The sequence below is a fragment of the Protopterus annectens genome, chromosome 12.part0, assembly GCF_019279795.1.
Source record: "Protopterus annectens isolate FY-2018-M chromosome 12.part0, PAN1.0, whole genome shotgun sequence".
Lineage (NCBI taxonomy): Eukaryota > Metazoa > Chordata > Ceratodontiformes > Protopteridae > Protopterus > Protopterus annectens.
The window spans coordinates 372,558,977-372,575,387 of NC_056746.1; the positions used below are offsets into that span (position 1 = coordinate 372,558,977).

General features: G+C 36.6%; 1 protein-coding gene across 2 annotated transcripts in view; it reads right to left on the minus strand.

Moving 5' to 3' along the window:
* Positions 1-8,123, minus strand: part of AXIN1 (axin 1) — a 1,214,366-nt gene extending 1,206,243 nt beyond the window's left edge. The window contains exons 1-2 of one of the 2 annotated variants that reach the window (XM_044089473.1): positions 7,808-8,123; positions 1,610-2,578 (exon numbers count right to left, since the gene is read on the minus strand). In XM_044089473.1, coding sequence (XP_043945408.1) covers positions 1,610-2,484 — 875 coding nt within the window. In that variant the 5' untranslated portion in view covers positions 2,485-2,578; positions 7,808-8,123. The remainder of the gene's footprint in view (positions 1-1,609; positions 2,579-7,807) is intronic. The other variant, XM_044089474.1, reaches the window with a different exon arrangement.
* Between the last annotated feature and the right edge of the window lie 8,288 nt (positions 8,124-16,411).

The window sequence follows — 16,411 nt, forward strand, 5'->3', positions numbered from 1 at the left end:
TACAAATATCTTCAGGTTTAATGTACTTGGTCAGTACTCTTTCATTTACAGACTCCAATGTTCTACTGTCTAGCAATGCTGTCAATGTATTCATCGTGTCATTAACCACTACAAATGATTTTTCAGCTTAGCCACATTCACGACACTCCTGTTTCAAACAACACAAGTACTCTGAGTGTACTATTATGAATAAAGGCAGAACACAGCCAATAATTCCCTATAAAAATAATTAAACTGATGCATTTTATCATAACCACTGTGATTTTTATGTAGTAACTGTATTGCCATTTATTGATACCATCAACTTTCTACAGCCAAATATTTTACTGCAGCTCAGTAAGAAAAACAAACCAGTAAGCAAACAAAGCACAACTTTATTCTGTAGATGAAATTACCCAGCAAAGAGCTGGGGTGTTTGATTAGGGAGGGCAGCCAGAATTTTTGGATCAGTGTACCAACCTTCAGGAATGTAGCCCCCACATAGCCCTGACCCCACCCTGAATATTTCCTGTTTCTGAGCAACAAACTCTTCCAATACTTAAGATGATGACCATGATTACATAAAATGGAGATTAGCCAACCATACACACTCAGGCAATAAATAAATAAAATCATAGCAAACATGGCCATTTTTAACAATTTCAGCACATTTCACTGCACAGAATAAAATACTTTTAAAAACTATGGGTGCATAGACAGAGAAGAAAAGGTAATTTCTCGCCCATAAAAACTAGAATTTTAAGCTACATGATGGGAAAACATCAAGAAAAATGCAACAAAGCAGTTATTTAAAAAACGGGTGCTGGACAACCTCAGTACCTTTCTTGGTAACTCCGTAAAAATGTTAATGGAATACAACAACCGTAAGGCAAATTAATCTTAAAAAGCAAATAAAGAAATTGTGACTACGGACCAAAGTGCTCACCTAATGTTAAACTCTACATTTCAGCACATAGAACATGCAGAGAAAATACACAAATTCACAAAGAAAATGTCCCCATTCAGGCTCTTCAAGAATTTTAAAACATAAGACTAAGTGTGAATGTAATCTCTTAAGGATTTTCATTTTTCACAGATATGTTTTGAAAATGTAAAACAAAACAATAGTTAAATGATATACATTTACAGCAAATAAGTATTTGAGCAAATTACCTACAACAGCAGCAATACAACGTGTTTCCAACCCAGGTGACATTCAATTCCCCACCGCCATTTCATTCTTTTTATATAGGCCAATAGGTTTGTTATAATATACCATACCCCAAACAAAAATACATTTTAAGAATAAAAACCAAAAAGAATTCACAAACTGATGTAAAAAAAAAAAAAATCTTCACTGAAAAAGAGTTTTACCTCGAAAGCTTTGCTATTAAACTTATTTTTACATCATTTTGTGAGTTCCTTTTGCTGTTTATTCTTGAACTTTTTTTTATAATTCTATACTGGGTGTTTACCAGTGTGAGGGGTTTTTTTTTGCAAAATGACAAGACATCCAACAACATCATTTAAGGTTAGACAATGATTTTTAAAAATACAGAAATGCATGCAAGATTAAGCCACCATTTTGCCAACACACAAAAAATTGATTTACTTAATCAGAATCACTTACCTATATTCTCTTCCTTCATACCTTCTGGGAGGGGTGGCACGCTGGGGTGCTGTCTCAAGGAGTAAATTCCGAGTAAGTGCACTGGCAGGTGGGACATCCACACCAATTTTGTCATTGGGATCTTGGTCACATTTCCACTCCTCATCCTCATTGAGAGTCGGTAAATATCCAGACAGAACTTTCCCTGTCCCTGATCCAGAACTCTGATCACTGTAACCCTTTGGACTCTCACCACCTGTCCTTGTATATTCCAAATAAATATCAGACTTAAGAAAAACAGGGTATGTGTTCTCCTCCATCATAGACTGGATCTCCATTTGGGCCTGATCAAACATGGCAGGGTCAATCTGCTGCCTCATCACAGAGTCTCTTATAAAGGTTTTTGTAGCAGGCTTGATTTGCCGGGACACAATCCCATTACTGTCCAAGATGTACTTCTTAAAGATAGCTTTTGCCAGTTTCAATCTCTTCTCCTCATTGGAATCGTTGGGCTCCAGTTTCCTAAAGCCACTACAGGCAAACCAGAAGTCCAGGAGGTCAGAGCAATCTTCCTGCTTGAGAAAAGTTCGAAATAGGTTAATTCCATCTTGGTCATCCAACAAAGAGTGCAATGATTCAGCCCATCTCAAATAAGGAGGAGTAGGAGACGCACTTCCTTCAGGTTCATATCCTAAGTCCAGATCTGGTCTCCTTGGTGTTGCTGTAGATGTATCATTTTTAATCCCATCACTTTTTCCAGAATAAAGGCCATAATTACATTGTCTGGTTTCTGTTGTTACTAGCTCTCCTTCTTCACCAGGGACCGGCGGCCTTGGTGCATCTTCAGTAAAGCTTCCACCAAGGTCCACTGGGAACCCCTTCCCCTTCACACTCATTTTTATAACCTCTGTGCCCAAACCAATACAGTTCCAACTTCAGCACACCAAAATCCACCGGCTGGTTGAGAGTGCTACTGGGGCTGCAGCTGTCCTGTAAAAACAAAAATATATGGACATTAATACTGAAACGCAACAGAAGTTCCCCTAAACTTCAATTTATTTTTGTTAACTGGTAAGCAAACTGATCTTTCTAAACCGTTTTTGGCCACAACCAAGTTCACAGCAGAACCAATAATTAATATTTTACAAAATCAAGAGTACACAGCCAAAAAGTTGTGAAAACCTACTTTACACATTCAAATCACTTTCCTGTGGACACAACAATATCACAGTTTGCCTGCCTATTAAAAAATTCAAAAACTAAGACTATGGCAGCAACCAGTTACAAACAAAATTTTTCCTCACCGGAAGCAATGGCACCAAGTTCAGCAAACTCACAAGATCTGTCACGCCACAGGGACAGGCAATTCCTCCACCCTACCCAATGTTTCAGTCACACTTTACGCAGTCTTACACAACAGTGTGCCCAACCTTTCACACTACGATAATCCTTACAACGATTAGAGTTAGACGCACATACAAAAACCCCACAGGATTACCTTCACAGAGACTGTTGTACCTCTCCAGCCAGATGTTCTCATGTGTGTGAACTGCTTCTGCTAAATAAATAATGACTTCTTAAATCAGACGCACATTGATGCAACAAAAATCAGAAATGAGAATAAACATGCACTTTACAACCTCATCTACATAAACCATAGGACAGTAAAATGTTCCTTTCTTAAATCTTGCTGATCTGCTGTACAAAAGAAAAAACAAGTCAATGGATTTTTCTAGCTTTAATCTGCTGACAATTCAAAAATGTAACTAAAAACACCTTCGTACTTTGCAAACTGCCATGACACACAAGGAACAAAAAAACTTTATTACCAAAAAGTCAGCATCAGCTCCAGTTCCTAAAATGAAAAATCGTATTTCAATTATCTTTCAATATTCTCTGCATTCTAATAAAGTTATATCCAAACACGTTCTTCAACATTAGTCAATTTGTGGGTGTGCAGCCAGACATTTGCATTTTAAACTCAAATCTTGTCCCCCAACCAAACTATCTAACATTTTAAAATTAATGCACCTCTCCAAGAGCTGCCCCAGTACCCATAAAATATATGAATAGTTTTAAACAGGTCTGTAGCACAGACCTTTGCAGAGCATTACTTCACAAAAGACCAAACATCTGGAACTTTCTAAACTATGCGTCTGTGAAATGCTCATAAAAGTGCACGCTTACTGTACCAAATACGCCTGACTCTATACCCTGCAATATGAAAAAGACAAAGCTCATCAAGACCATCAGCATATCAAGTACAGCTGTTATTTACTTTTGTATTTATTAAAAAGAGCAACCACTTTTCCAAACTTCAAGGAAAAATTATTGTGGATACACAAATGCCAGGACAAAACAGCCTTAATTAGTCCCAAATAAAAACAAAAAGAAAACTTCCTGCTGTTACCGTGCTAGTAAAGCAAACTGCTCCAAATACAGCTTGTGCAGCAGCTTCTCATCACCAGCAAATCTCTATTCCAGACCGTAAAATTGTGTTTCACTTTACAGTTTCTGGGTTTGTGCTTTGAGACTTGAATCTAACAAAACAGTTCAATTTCTAATCACAGTCAAGTGCTTACTTACACAACTGCTACTTCAAACATAAAGCTTCGGACCTGCGGTTTTACTTTCCAAGTACTTCTGTGGATCTTCACACAGCTCTTATGACTACAGAAAATGGAATAAACCAAAAATATACACTCCCAGACTAATCTTCCAGTGGCCAGTAGCTAAATCCAGCCACCTGATAAAACATTCATATCCAATATGGTGGTTAGAAAAAAAAAAAAACTCATCGCAAAAAAAAAGTCCTGGAATCACCTTGTTCAAAACTAAGAACTAGTACTTATTTCTACTTCAAATTCCAACTGAGAACTTAAACATTTCACAAAAATGTGAGGAAATGAAAACCAACAAAAAGTTTACATTTTTTTCACAAATCTGTAATTTATAATATACATTACTCCTGGCACAGGACCACTGATAACCTGCAAACCAAGACAATATAAAAGTCATGTTTAACATTCTAGACACACACAACTAACAGCAGTTATCTTGCACATGGAAGAACACTGCTAGTGACTGCAGCCACCCATGAACAAATCAAGCTTCTAAAACGACTCTGTGCAGTTAAGTACATTCCAATTTCAGGTTCACCAGTTTTATAACTGCAGCTGACCTCAATACTGTTCAGTTGTCTAGCCTCTATCCAAATTACCACTAATGAAATATATATTTTTTCAAAAAATGATTAATATCTACTCCCACAGACATTTTACACTACCCATTACCAAATCCTGTTAATGTCACACTTTTTGCTTACTTCTGCACATGACTGTCTATAACCTTAATTCCTCATTTTTCTTATTTGCCCACTAATGAAATATATATATATTTTTTCTAAAAAATGCTGACTATCTACTTCAGCATACATATTTTACATTATCCATTACCAAATCCTGTTAATGTCACACCTCTGTTTTTGCTTACTTCTGTCTGCACGATTGCCTATTATCTTAATTCCTAAATTTTTTTATTTGCCCATGCACTAATCACCTCCCACCACATAAAATAAATAAGTAAAGTTGGCTCACATTTCTAAGTGTTTCAAAAATAAAAACAAAAATACAGTCAATCACCTGCAGCAACAAATCAGTCGAGTCAAAGGTATGTAATTTTTAAGCAACAATGAATTTATTATAATCAAGTCTTCATTAGAATTATGTATTATATGACAGAAACTGTGACTATAAATTGTGTGATATGCAGTTATTTTTCTCTCGCAACAAGAAAGAATCCAAAATGAGAAAATTCACTACAAATGAAATTACATGACAAAGCTAAAGCCTGCATAATTAAAACCTACCAGCTTACTACAAAAACATGAACTATTCTCAAGCTCATGACCAGCACTCACAGGGCACTAAAACACAAGGAAATGGTGCACTTTTACCAGAACTGTCTAGGAAATTGCAAGACATGAACCAAAAGCACAAACAGATGAAAGCAATTTCCTAGATAAATTATCAAGGACATCTTACGCAATGCAGATTTTTGATATCTACAAATTAAATGTATCCAATATTTTAACAGGGCTGGAGGATGCCACAATTAAACTATGCAAAAAATAAGAAAACATGTTTACATACAAGATCAAAATCACATGTTATCCTCATCCTCAGTTCCTATAACAATGTATTTGCAAAGCAATGTGCACTACTCAGCACATTACTATGCTTCACTACGGCAACTTTAATCTTGTGCAATGTAAATGACAGCTATACAAGAAATATTACTAAAAATTCTACTGGCAAAGTTTTGTACTGTTCCTATTTCCAAACTGTATCGCTCAAAACAGTGAAATATCTGCAATGACTCCACTGCCCAGTCATACTGCACACAGCAGAAGAAAAGACTGAAAAATAACATTGTACCTGCAAATAAAAGTCCCATAAAAAGCAACTTAATATGAAATGACAGAGTAACAAGCTCAACAAATGGTGAATATCAGAAAATACTTATACATAACACAATGTACTACCATGCACATGAAACAGCGGATTAATTCCGGGAAATATCAGATGTATCACCAACATAATAAAAAAAAATCTCTGCACATGAAACGGCGGATTAATTCCTGGAAGCATCATTTATCACCAACCAAATTAAAAAAAAATCTCTTCCACTCTGGTATTAGAAAAAAGCAAGAAGTATTTTCCCCACAAACAGCAGAATAAACTACCTGGGTGCCAAACAGCAGAAAGGCTAAATACACCAGATCAAGATCCACATTTGTGTTACATGCAACACAATACAAGAAAACAAAGATGTTAAATAGGTGACAGCAAAAATATCTACAGTCTATTCTGTCATTAAAAAAACAAGAAAAAAAAAAAGCCTTTACTGGTATTCCCAATGCATTATGGCAGTGAAAGTAAAACACTGATGTTAGCACCACTGGCCATCAACCAAAACACATCTTAAGCCACTCTCACTTTTATACATAGCTCAGCATCACTTTACAGTTTACTGTACATATTTCAGACTTCTTGGAAATCTGAAAATCATCAAATAGTTAAGAGTATACTGGTTTCATCCATTCAGAGCAACAACTATGTTTCCAATGGGCAAATGCCAACATACGTAACCTTGAGATACAAGTATCAGTTCAAGGTAGACTATCACGGCCAACAGAGCACCAAATCCAACACCAAACATCAAAAATCATACGATAACCTCTCCCAGAAGCCAATACGTTCACTAAGAGCAAACATTACAAAAATAAAGTAACTCTGCTGCATGCAAATAGTGTTATTGGTAAAAACTACTCACCAACCGCTTTCACCATCCCCCAAAGCATACACAATGTAAAACATCTACATCTGTATTTCTAGTATGTCTCCACGCATAATATAACCCTAACACTAGAATACTTTTCATGCAAAATGCCCATAAGACATTCAGTGACGTCCATAACTGCATTTACATGTAATTGACACCACTATAAAATATATATATATTATGTGCTTATCCAGTAAAATACATTGAACCGAGTACATTTTAATAGCAGTATACCACCAGTTTGCACACTGCTTACCAGTGAATAACATAAATGTTAGATGTATGCTGTAGTTGCAATAAAGAGATGTTCTGCTATAGCTAATGTATGAATCTTATCAAAAGTCAAACAGCGCACTCCATATATTTTAAACATTTAAAAGTGGTAGATGTTACACATTGTTACAGCTTCATACACTTGTCCCCTACATGATCTGTTTCACAAAAGCTAATGCAAACGGGTACACTAAACTCCCACGGCCTCTCAATGGGATCCCAGAGCACTGGAGAGGGATCTGACCAACTCGTGAGACAGACTCTCCACCTCTCATCAGCTGCCAGGCAGGCCTTCGTAAACAACAGCAGCACTGGCCGTCACACTATAACCCCGGCGGCAGCATGCACCGGTAGCCGCACATGAAAGGGGCCCGCGGGGGGCAGCATGGCCTTACCCTAGTGCCCTGCGGCTCAGCAAAAGCGACTCTAACTGGGGAGCAAGCCCTCCACTTCCCCTCTAGCGACTAACAGCAGACTCTTCTAACACAAGGTTGTTGACAGCCCCTTCCCCTGCCTGGGCAGCTGTTCCAAAAAAAAGCACCCACCCTTCCAGCTCGAATCGTGCGGCCCCCCAGTTTCAATCGCTAAAGTTTCAGCACTCACCTGGAAGCGGCCGCCTCTCCGTGCCGAGAGCATGGAAGCCCCCGGTACTCACGGGCGCAGCCCGCTGTCAGCCAAACAGAAGGCCGGAGTTGTAGAAGTTCGGGATTCTGAAAGAAAACACACCGAATTCCCCATATCTGCCACTCATTCGTTCCTCGGTCTCACACACTCTCTCACTCAACACAAACCCACAGCACAGGGGGGAAAGGAGAGGGCCAGCGCTACCGTTGGCCACTATCGGGATCACACTCGTTCATACTGGTGCTCGCCTCCGTGCCTCTAGTTGCGCGCCCCCAGCGGTTTCTGTCAGTATGGGCGCGCTGAGAGGACCGTGCTCGGCGTGCGAAGCAGCAGCCCTTCTCTGTAGTCTAAGCCAAACCTGTCACAGAAAGGCATGGACCGGTTTGTCGTATTTTGTTATTTAAAAAATAAACTACATTATTGAAAAACGCGTCAGCATTCACGGACCATAAAGCATTCTATAAAAACGTCTTTGTCTTTGGTAGATACGGTTTTTCTTTTGGGACGGGGGTCTTCTGTAAATGGTAACTCGAACCAGCAGTGGTAAAGGGCACGTCTGGGATGTAAAGGAGCACGCAGAAATTTGGGTTACTATATTTCCATCACTTTGTATGACAATCCAGATTTGGACTGCTGTTTCCTATTGTACAAAAAGCTATGAATACTGCCAACTAAATGCTTTGATACGTTACTTAACACGTATGTCTTAACGTTCTTTTAAAAGCTGCACATACCTTTCAACCTCTTAGAGCAAGTAATCTGGACAAAGCTCCAAAAGATGGGGGGACAAAGGACCAAAAACAGGGACACTTTTTAAATATTGCTCTTACAGACTTAGAAAGTTGATAGACTAACAGGTTCTGCGTTATCGTGAATTTTCAGAAGAATATGAAGTCTGAAACTCAAATGTTTACCATTATTTTCTGACTTCAATCCTCAATAATTTGACAGTTATTTGCCAGAAAACCACAATTGTATGAGACGCAGGCCAAAAATATGAGGCAAAAGTTTGGACAATTTGCGAAAATCTGGACAACTTGAGAGGTATGAAGCTGCAGAAAATTAGGATGCTAACGCCAACCACCAGTATTAACATTACATTTAAGAAACTTATCTAAAACACTTAATGTGACACAAAACAACAAACCCAAAGTCTGCACAGATTGCCTTAATGTTTGATAATAAAATGAAAACAAGTCTTCTGTGCTGTCATATGGCTGATAAATAAGCAATCCCAATAAACCCTCTTCGGCATGTTACTGTGACTGAGTGAAAGCCACACAGATACTATACAAAATGTATCACAACGTGCCCTGCTAAATAATAAAGGAGGGTAAACGTAGTCGCAAGGCAGGCAGCGGTTTATAACAAGATTTTAGTTTAAAAAACGAATACATACCGTAAGGGGAAAAAAAACACTAAATGAGATTATGATTCCAGATTGTATACGAAACGCACCCCTTGGATACGGTACAACAATAGTGAAAACTGAACAGTACTTATTTAAGCTTACAGCTACAAAATACGCTCTTTCGGAAAGACAGGTACAACGTTCTCCCAATGCCCGTGCGAGGGGTAACAGTAAGCTATGACATATCTCTCCGGGGTCCACGGTTTGTATGTTAAGCACAGAGCATTATTGTCAAGTAGGGAGGGGAAAAACATTTTAAAATTATAGATTTTTAGTACGGGGATGATAAGAACTACTTGGTTCCGACCTGCTCATTTGGTATAACTGTGGACTTGACTCCACCACAGAAAAAATCTCAGTCCTTTTAATTATAGCATTTTATTTTAATTTCCACAGAGGCTGCTAAGTGCTTAACAAAGCAGTTACAGAAAAGTGATTGTTTACAAACGTATAAACCCTGTTTGCCATGTCAAAAATATAGTAAGTGTCAGTGCCCTTAAATTACATTATGTTACATTTTTGCTGAGCAAAGTTTGTGAAGGCAAGGCAATAACCATAGCAAGATCAGAACACACAAGTCTTGGAAACCCCCACTCCTTAAAGGGCTTAGGGTGGAGTTGGTTCAAAGAAAAGCAACACAATCCTACAGTGTTTTGCATTAGAAACCACATGAATGCAATAAATATGTCTATTCTGGAGGCAGTGGAGAAAATGATACACACATTTTAGCAGTCAATACGGTTCAAAATGGAGATCCATTAAAGATGTGCAATGACTAAAGGACATAATGTGGAGTTGGGGAGTGAATAACTTTCAGGCGGTCTGAAGACCCTTTTTTGCTCAAACAGGGCAGCAATTGTTTTGAACAACCTTCTTTAGAATGCTGTGGGGTGAAAATCAAGAAATTCATGAATATATGATACATACATAGTGCAGTGTGTGTGTGTGTGTGTGTGTGTGTGTGTGTGTTTGTGTGTTGAGGCAGTGGGATTTATCCTTTAGATGGACTATGGAATTATGTTTTGCTGTTTGTCTAGTAGCTAAATGCATGAACGGACAAGATGGGATAATTTGCAAAATATCATGCTTTAAATTGTGACACAAGCCTTCTGTGTTTGTTTTAATAAAAATGGAATTCTCACAAAATAAATTGTTTCCCACTCATTTTGGTGATGTAGGGCATGGGAAAGGTAGAAGGGTGTTCCATCAGAAATAGGAAGAGTATTTGCATCAAACCTCTCTGCGATTAATGAAGTTACATTTGGAAAGTGCAGCCATAGTCAAGAACGGTTTGAAAACTGACACTAGCAGTACAAAGATAAAATTACAACAGTTTCATAGCTGTGCTCACTAGTTACTTCTTCAGACAAAATCTGACAGTCAAATTTAAACTTTTGACAAAAAACTTGAAAGAGAGAAAATATCTAATGCATCAGAATTTTACAAACTTTGGGAATAATCATATCATTTAGTTGAAAGAGTAACAAAAGCAGTATTAATTTGATAGCAAACTTAAACCCAAAAGTCCAATGCCATCAGTAACCCCATTTGTACTAGTGCTCTGATAATAGTAAAATGAACTGTTGCACAAAATGAATATGCCTAGAAATTTAAAAAAAAAGATTCCAAGAATGTTTGATTCATAACAGACAGTGAAAACATGGTGAATTAAAAATGGGGAAATATTCAGACTACCACAATGATCTCTGAAGTTCGTACAATAACAGGTCAGTGGGCCCAGAATCGATATTATCAGTTACAATGTTTCAAAAAGCACAATAAATGCTGGTGGCTTAAAAGAGCATCAGGGCAAACAAGTGAAGATCTAAAAGTATCAGCTCATTTTCAAGAAGGATTAGCATGATGTAATGACAAATTTGTTCATGATCTTTTTTCTTGAGTCTCATTATTTACATTTCTAAATGTGAATCAGGTGTCCATGAAATTAACATTTTGAACAGGGGTTTTAGTTTTGTCTGTTTTATTTTCAACAATACAACTTAAGTCATTTAGACTTATTTTTGATTATCTGTAATATTTAATCTGAAGCTTGTTTCCTATGTTTTGTATCATCTAAAGGCTCACAAGAAAACTAATTTTGTACAAGTTTCACATGCATTTTTAGCATTATTCAAGAAATTTGTGAAATTGAATTTAGAAAGCTTTCTGAGAAATATTTACATTTTATTTATGGTTTAACTGTTCAGAAATAGATATATGAAAACCCTTAAGAAACAACAAGGCTATAGCTATACAACTGGCTGATTAATATGACAGTATGGTTGTCACAGTAGCTTCTTAATATAATGCTGTTACGATCACAGCCATGTTTCAGGATACAAATTATTATGAACAGTTAATCCTAAATCTTTGCATAGTTATGAGTAATATACTGATAGCACAATATATGCTTTTTTTTCTTGAAGGTTTACTAATAAGGGATAATTGCTGTATGGATTGCCTATAGTGCATACACAAACCTCTTTTTAGACAAGTAGACTTAGGGTATGTTTATTAGGTAGAGCTTGTTTCTATGTTTGTGGCTTAACATTTAATTCCTTTAGTTAACAAGGTGCCTTCTTAAATCAGGGGTAGTTATGCTTTTATAACATTATTAAATTAATGTATGTTTGAAGAAGTAAATGTTTTGTCCCTGCAGATGTAGTTCTTTACACTTGCTTCAACTCCAAATGAGGCATTGACGTTTTATTTAACACATCATAATACTCACAATGGAATTAAGGCTGAAATGTTGCTTGCATTTACATTATATCAAAACTGTCTTTTCTTGTTCAGTAATAACAGAAACTAGCAAACAAGAGGGCAGAGAGATGGAAGCAAACTTAACACCTAGTAATGCCTCTGTTAATAGGGAAGGTATTACATTTTCACTAATAAGAATATACAAGAAGGCATTTGGATTGCAGGCTAGTTATTGCCTTTCCTATCAGAAGAGGTCAGAAAAGATTGGGAAGAGAGATTAGATAAGCAATTCACAAAGAAACAATGGGAGGACATATGTACATTTCCCAAATATGCAACAAAGTCTAGAAGATTTAGAATTTTACTTGGAAGCGTTTGCTTAGATGCCTTTATATCCCAAGCAGACTCCAAAGAATTGTTCCTCGGGTAGATGGCAAATGATGGAGGTGTGATGGGGAAGAAAGAAAGAAATAACTAGGAACATATGTTTTGGGAGTGTAATGAGTTGGCAGACTTTAAAAATTCCCTGCAGACTACCCTGTCAGGAATACTGGGTGAGCAAATGAGCGTAACTAAGAAAATGATTTTTTGAGCTGGCATACAAGATCTGAATTGCTTAGATATTGTAAGGCCTCATTAACTTTAATTCAGGTGGCTGCCAAAAAAGCTGACTTTTGGCTTTTCCCGGTTAGGGGGTCGCCACAGCAGAACTCCGGTCCGCTCATGATTGGCAGTGGATTTTTACGGTGCCGAGTTGCCAGCCCGACGCCCAACCTTCAACGAAGACATGCTCATTCACGCTCGCACCTACCAACTATTCTTGAAGTATTGAATATTGTAACAGATAAAAGAACAGGAAATGGGATATTTAGTAAAGGGTAGAAGTAAATTACACAGAAAAATGGTAATTGTGGGAAGAATACATGCAAAATGTTTTGTAGAAAGAATGAGGTTTAAGAGAAGGCAGGACTTGAATAATTCATGTAATATACTGTCTAGATTATAGGGTATATAACAATATATGTAATGTATAAATGTTTATAAATGTGAACTTGTTAATATGGTTTGATTACTTTTATATAAATATAAATCTGCCTATGCCACAACTGATAATTCAATATAAGGTATTAAAAAACAAGAATATTTATACATCTCATATTGTGGTATCATTATTTAAAATATAACATCTTTTTTACATTTGGAGAGTTTTCTAATAACTAATGGTCATTTTCAGATGATACACACATTTGCATGACTCTGATTTGCTATTTGAATGTAAGACAAATTATCAGTCTGTGTATTTTGGGGCTATATAAAAAGTCTCAATATTTTAAAATATATACAAAGAAAATTAATTGATAAAAAGAGATTGCAGTTTAGTAGCTATCATCCTTTGTACACTAAAACAAATAATCCATTTAGTCAGTTTTAATGTTTACTTCCCATTACATTAGATGATAAATGTTCTAATAGTTATTTGGTGGAAACAATGAACACAATGGCATTAATAATTATACACGGATGGTATGTGTTAAATAAAACAAGAAAAGTGAAAATTAGAAGCATTCATATGCAGACTTGCATATGTCACACAGCCTCCTGTGCTTCATTGTTTATGTGGGCGGAACAGCATAACAACACTCTAAATCTGCTAAGCATTTATCAGACACCCACAGAAGCACAACAAAAAGTGGAGATGCTAATAAAAGGAATGCCACTTTTAAAAGTATGCAATCCTTCTTCAAATTTTAATTAAATGGATAAACTATATGTACAACTGCGTAGTTGCATAGGAAATTTAAAAAAAAGTGGAAAAGTTTTACAATAAGTGGACTGAAGACACAATTTCATTTTCCCATTTAACTTCTGTTTCCTTTTTTATTTAGCACTCCCAGACTTATATACAATTAAGAAAATCCAAATATTATAAATAATTATGCCTCTAGTCTTTGAATCTGCACCATTGCCATCATCTTTTTTGTGTGACAAACAAAGTTTATGATCTCAGGAGTTGCCAATTAAATATAAGTGACATTTGGTGTCAGAATCATATGGTAAATGCTCATTACTGCTACAGGTAATAGCTACCATTTGCCACTCCCAAATCAGTTTTACACTTACCAGGTGCAGAGCACAATTAACAATTACAGCTCCTGAAGATCTTACCTACCTTATTCTCAGCCCAGTTTATTGTAATGTTGTCTCACCAATAATAGCTGAAACTGCACATCCATTAACACACATAGTATTTTTAGGAATGATTGATGATACTTCTCTTGTACCAAAGCTACGTGAACTGTCTTTATGGTAATACTCTATCACCAGCCAGACCAATCCGGCATTCCAAGATCACAGTTACTGATGTGAGAGCAATAACTTTAATCAGTCACTTATCCTTCAGATGAGATGTTAAATCATGGCCCCATCTGCCTTAGTTGGTGGTAGCTCAGGTAGATATAAAAAATTCCATGGCACCTATTGAAAAGAGAAGGGGAAGTTTCGTGATGCCATGGACAAATTTCCCCTAGTAGTCTAAATACCATCTCAGGCCTCCCTTAAAAAGAGGATACCAGTCTGGTGGGACTAACCCAGTCAACAAAGGATAAATACAAATAAATAAAACATGAGTATCAAGAGATAAGGTATTGCTATTTATTCACACATACCCTTATACTAACAAAATATATCACCAGCTACAAATTTTTCAAATTACTTTAAATAAAACTCCACCTGAAATGCTACAATATTTTTTATTATATCTTGACATTCTGTGCCTTACTGAAGTATAACAATCATTGTTACCTGTTTGTATTACATTTAAATTTATTTTAATCACAATGGTTATCCTGGCGCCTGACTCATTAATGTGATACTGTTTTTATAGGTTCTGTCTTCATTATATAGTGCAGTTTGTGTTCCCTTTACATGATTTGTCCTAGAGATAAGGAAGTGTTGTTTTACATTTAAATGCAGTGGCAGTGCTTTGAGTCATTGACTTCATAGCTTCTAGAAGCTGTCTCACCTTTTTCAATGAATGGCCCTGGTGTGTAATGTGCAATCAGATTTATATATTTAAGTTATCTTAAAATAAAAAAGAGCTAAAACAACATTTTTAAATAGTCAAACATTCAGTCCTTAAATAATTGCCAGGCCTTCTTTAGTGAGATGCCAAACTAGTCAGTTCAGTGTAACAGCTCTGCAATATATTTGGATAGAAAGATATCACTTCAAAGGCATGATAAGGTTTTGCAGTAATCACTTTATTTTATTTAAGACAACCCTTAAATTACGCATAAGAACAATACATTATTGGCCAACAATGAGTCTACTTACCCATTTATGTACTGTTGCAGCATTTATATCCCAGTTTATGTACTGTTATAGTATAACTTACTCATCCCTGTTCTTCACATTAAGATTTACCAAAAACTAATGTTTTAAATACTTTGGTGTACTTGCAAAGGGAAAGTAACCAGTATTAAGTATGCCCGGTACAGAGGTCCTAGTCCTATTTGACTTAAAAGTACTATTTTAGTTCCAGTAAAATGGACAGAACCAGTATATACAGGCAAAATGCTCAGTAGAGGTAGTAGAAGTAAGAAATGCAGCAAAGAGTGGTCTATCTCTATCCTATCAGTCTCAAGCATCCCGTTAAATCTCCACTATATATATATATATATATATATATATATATGGGTTCACTTTATAATCTCGAAATTCTGAAATACCAAATGTCAGAATATCGAGATCATTAAGCCGAAACACCACAATCTCGAATGCCAATAACTGCAAAAGTCAAAATCCCGACACTTACATACACACACTCACAAACACACAACTGCCCCCCACACACAAACAAAACTAACCTACACTAGAAACAAGCAGGGGGGCTTCGCTCCCATGCACCCCCCATGTGGGGGGCTGTGCCCCCACCCCTACTTATATATTCTAACTTCGAGACCGCACAATCACACACAAAGGCAACTCATACCCACACATTTCACAGCCCCTTGCACACACACATCACAACCAAAACACACACTAACATACACTACAGCACATAACCTACACACTGATACAAACTTACCTGCACTTACATCCATTCTTACACCACAACACCAGAAGCTCCGAACTTCGGGATTTCTAATTTCGCGCTTCTGGTGTTTCGTGATTCCAAGCATTCGGGATTAGAATCTTGGCAAACTGAAATTCGGTATTTCAGTTTTTCGAGATTCTAAAGGGAACCCATATATATATATATATATATATATATATATATATATATATATATATAGTAGACACTCTAAATAATCATTAGACAGAATTTATTTCACAGTCTATTACTGCATCCAAGCGCTACTTAGTGTTACAGAAGATTACAGAGTCAAATCACGGATTTTTATTGTCTAGTAAATGGGAGTAGATAGGGCCAGTTAGCCAATCGGAGTGTGTAGGTGTATAAGAGTGGG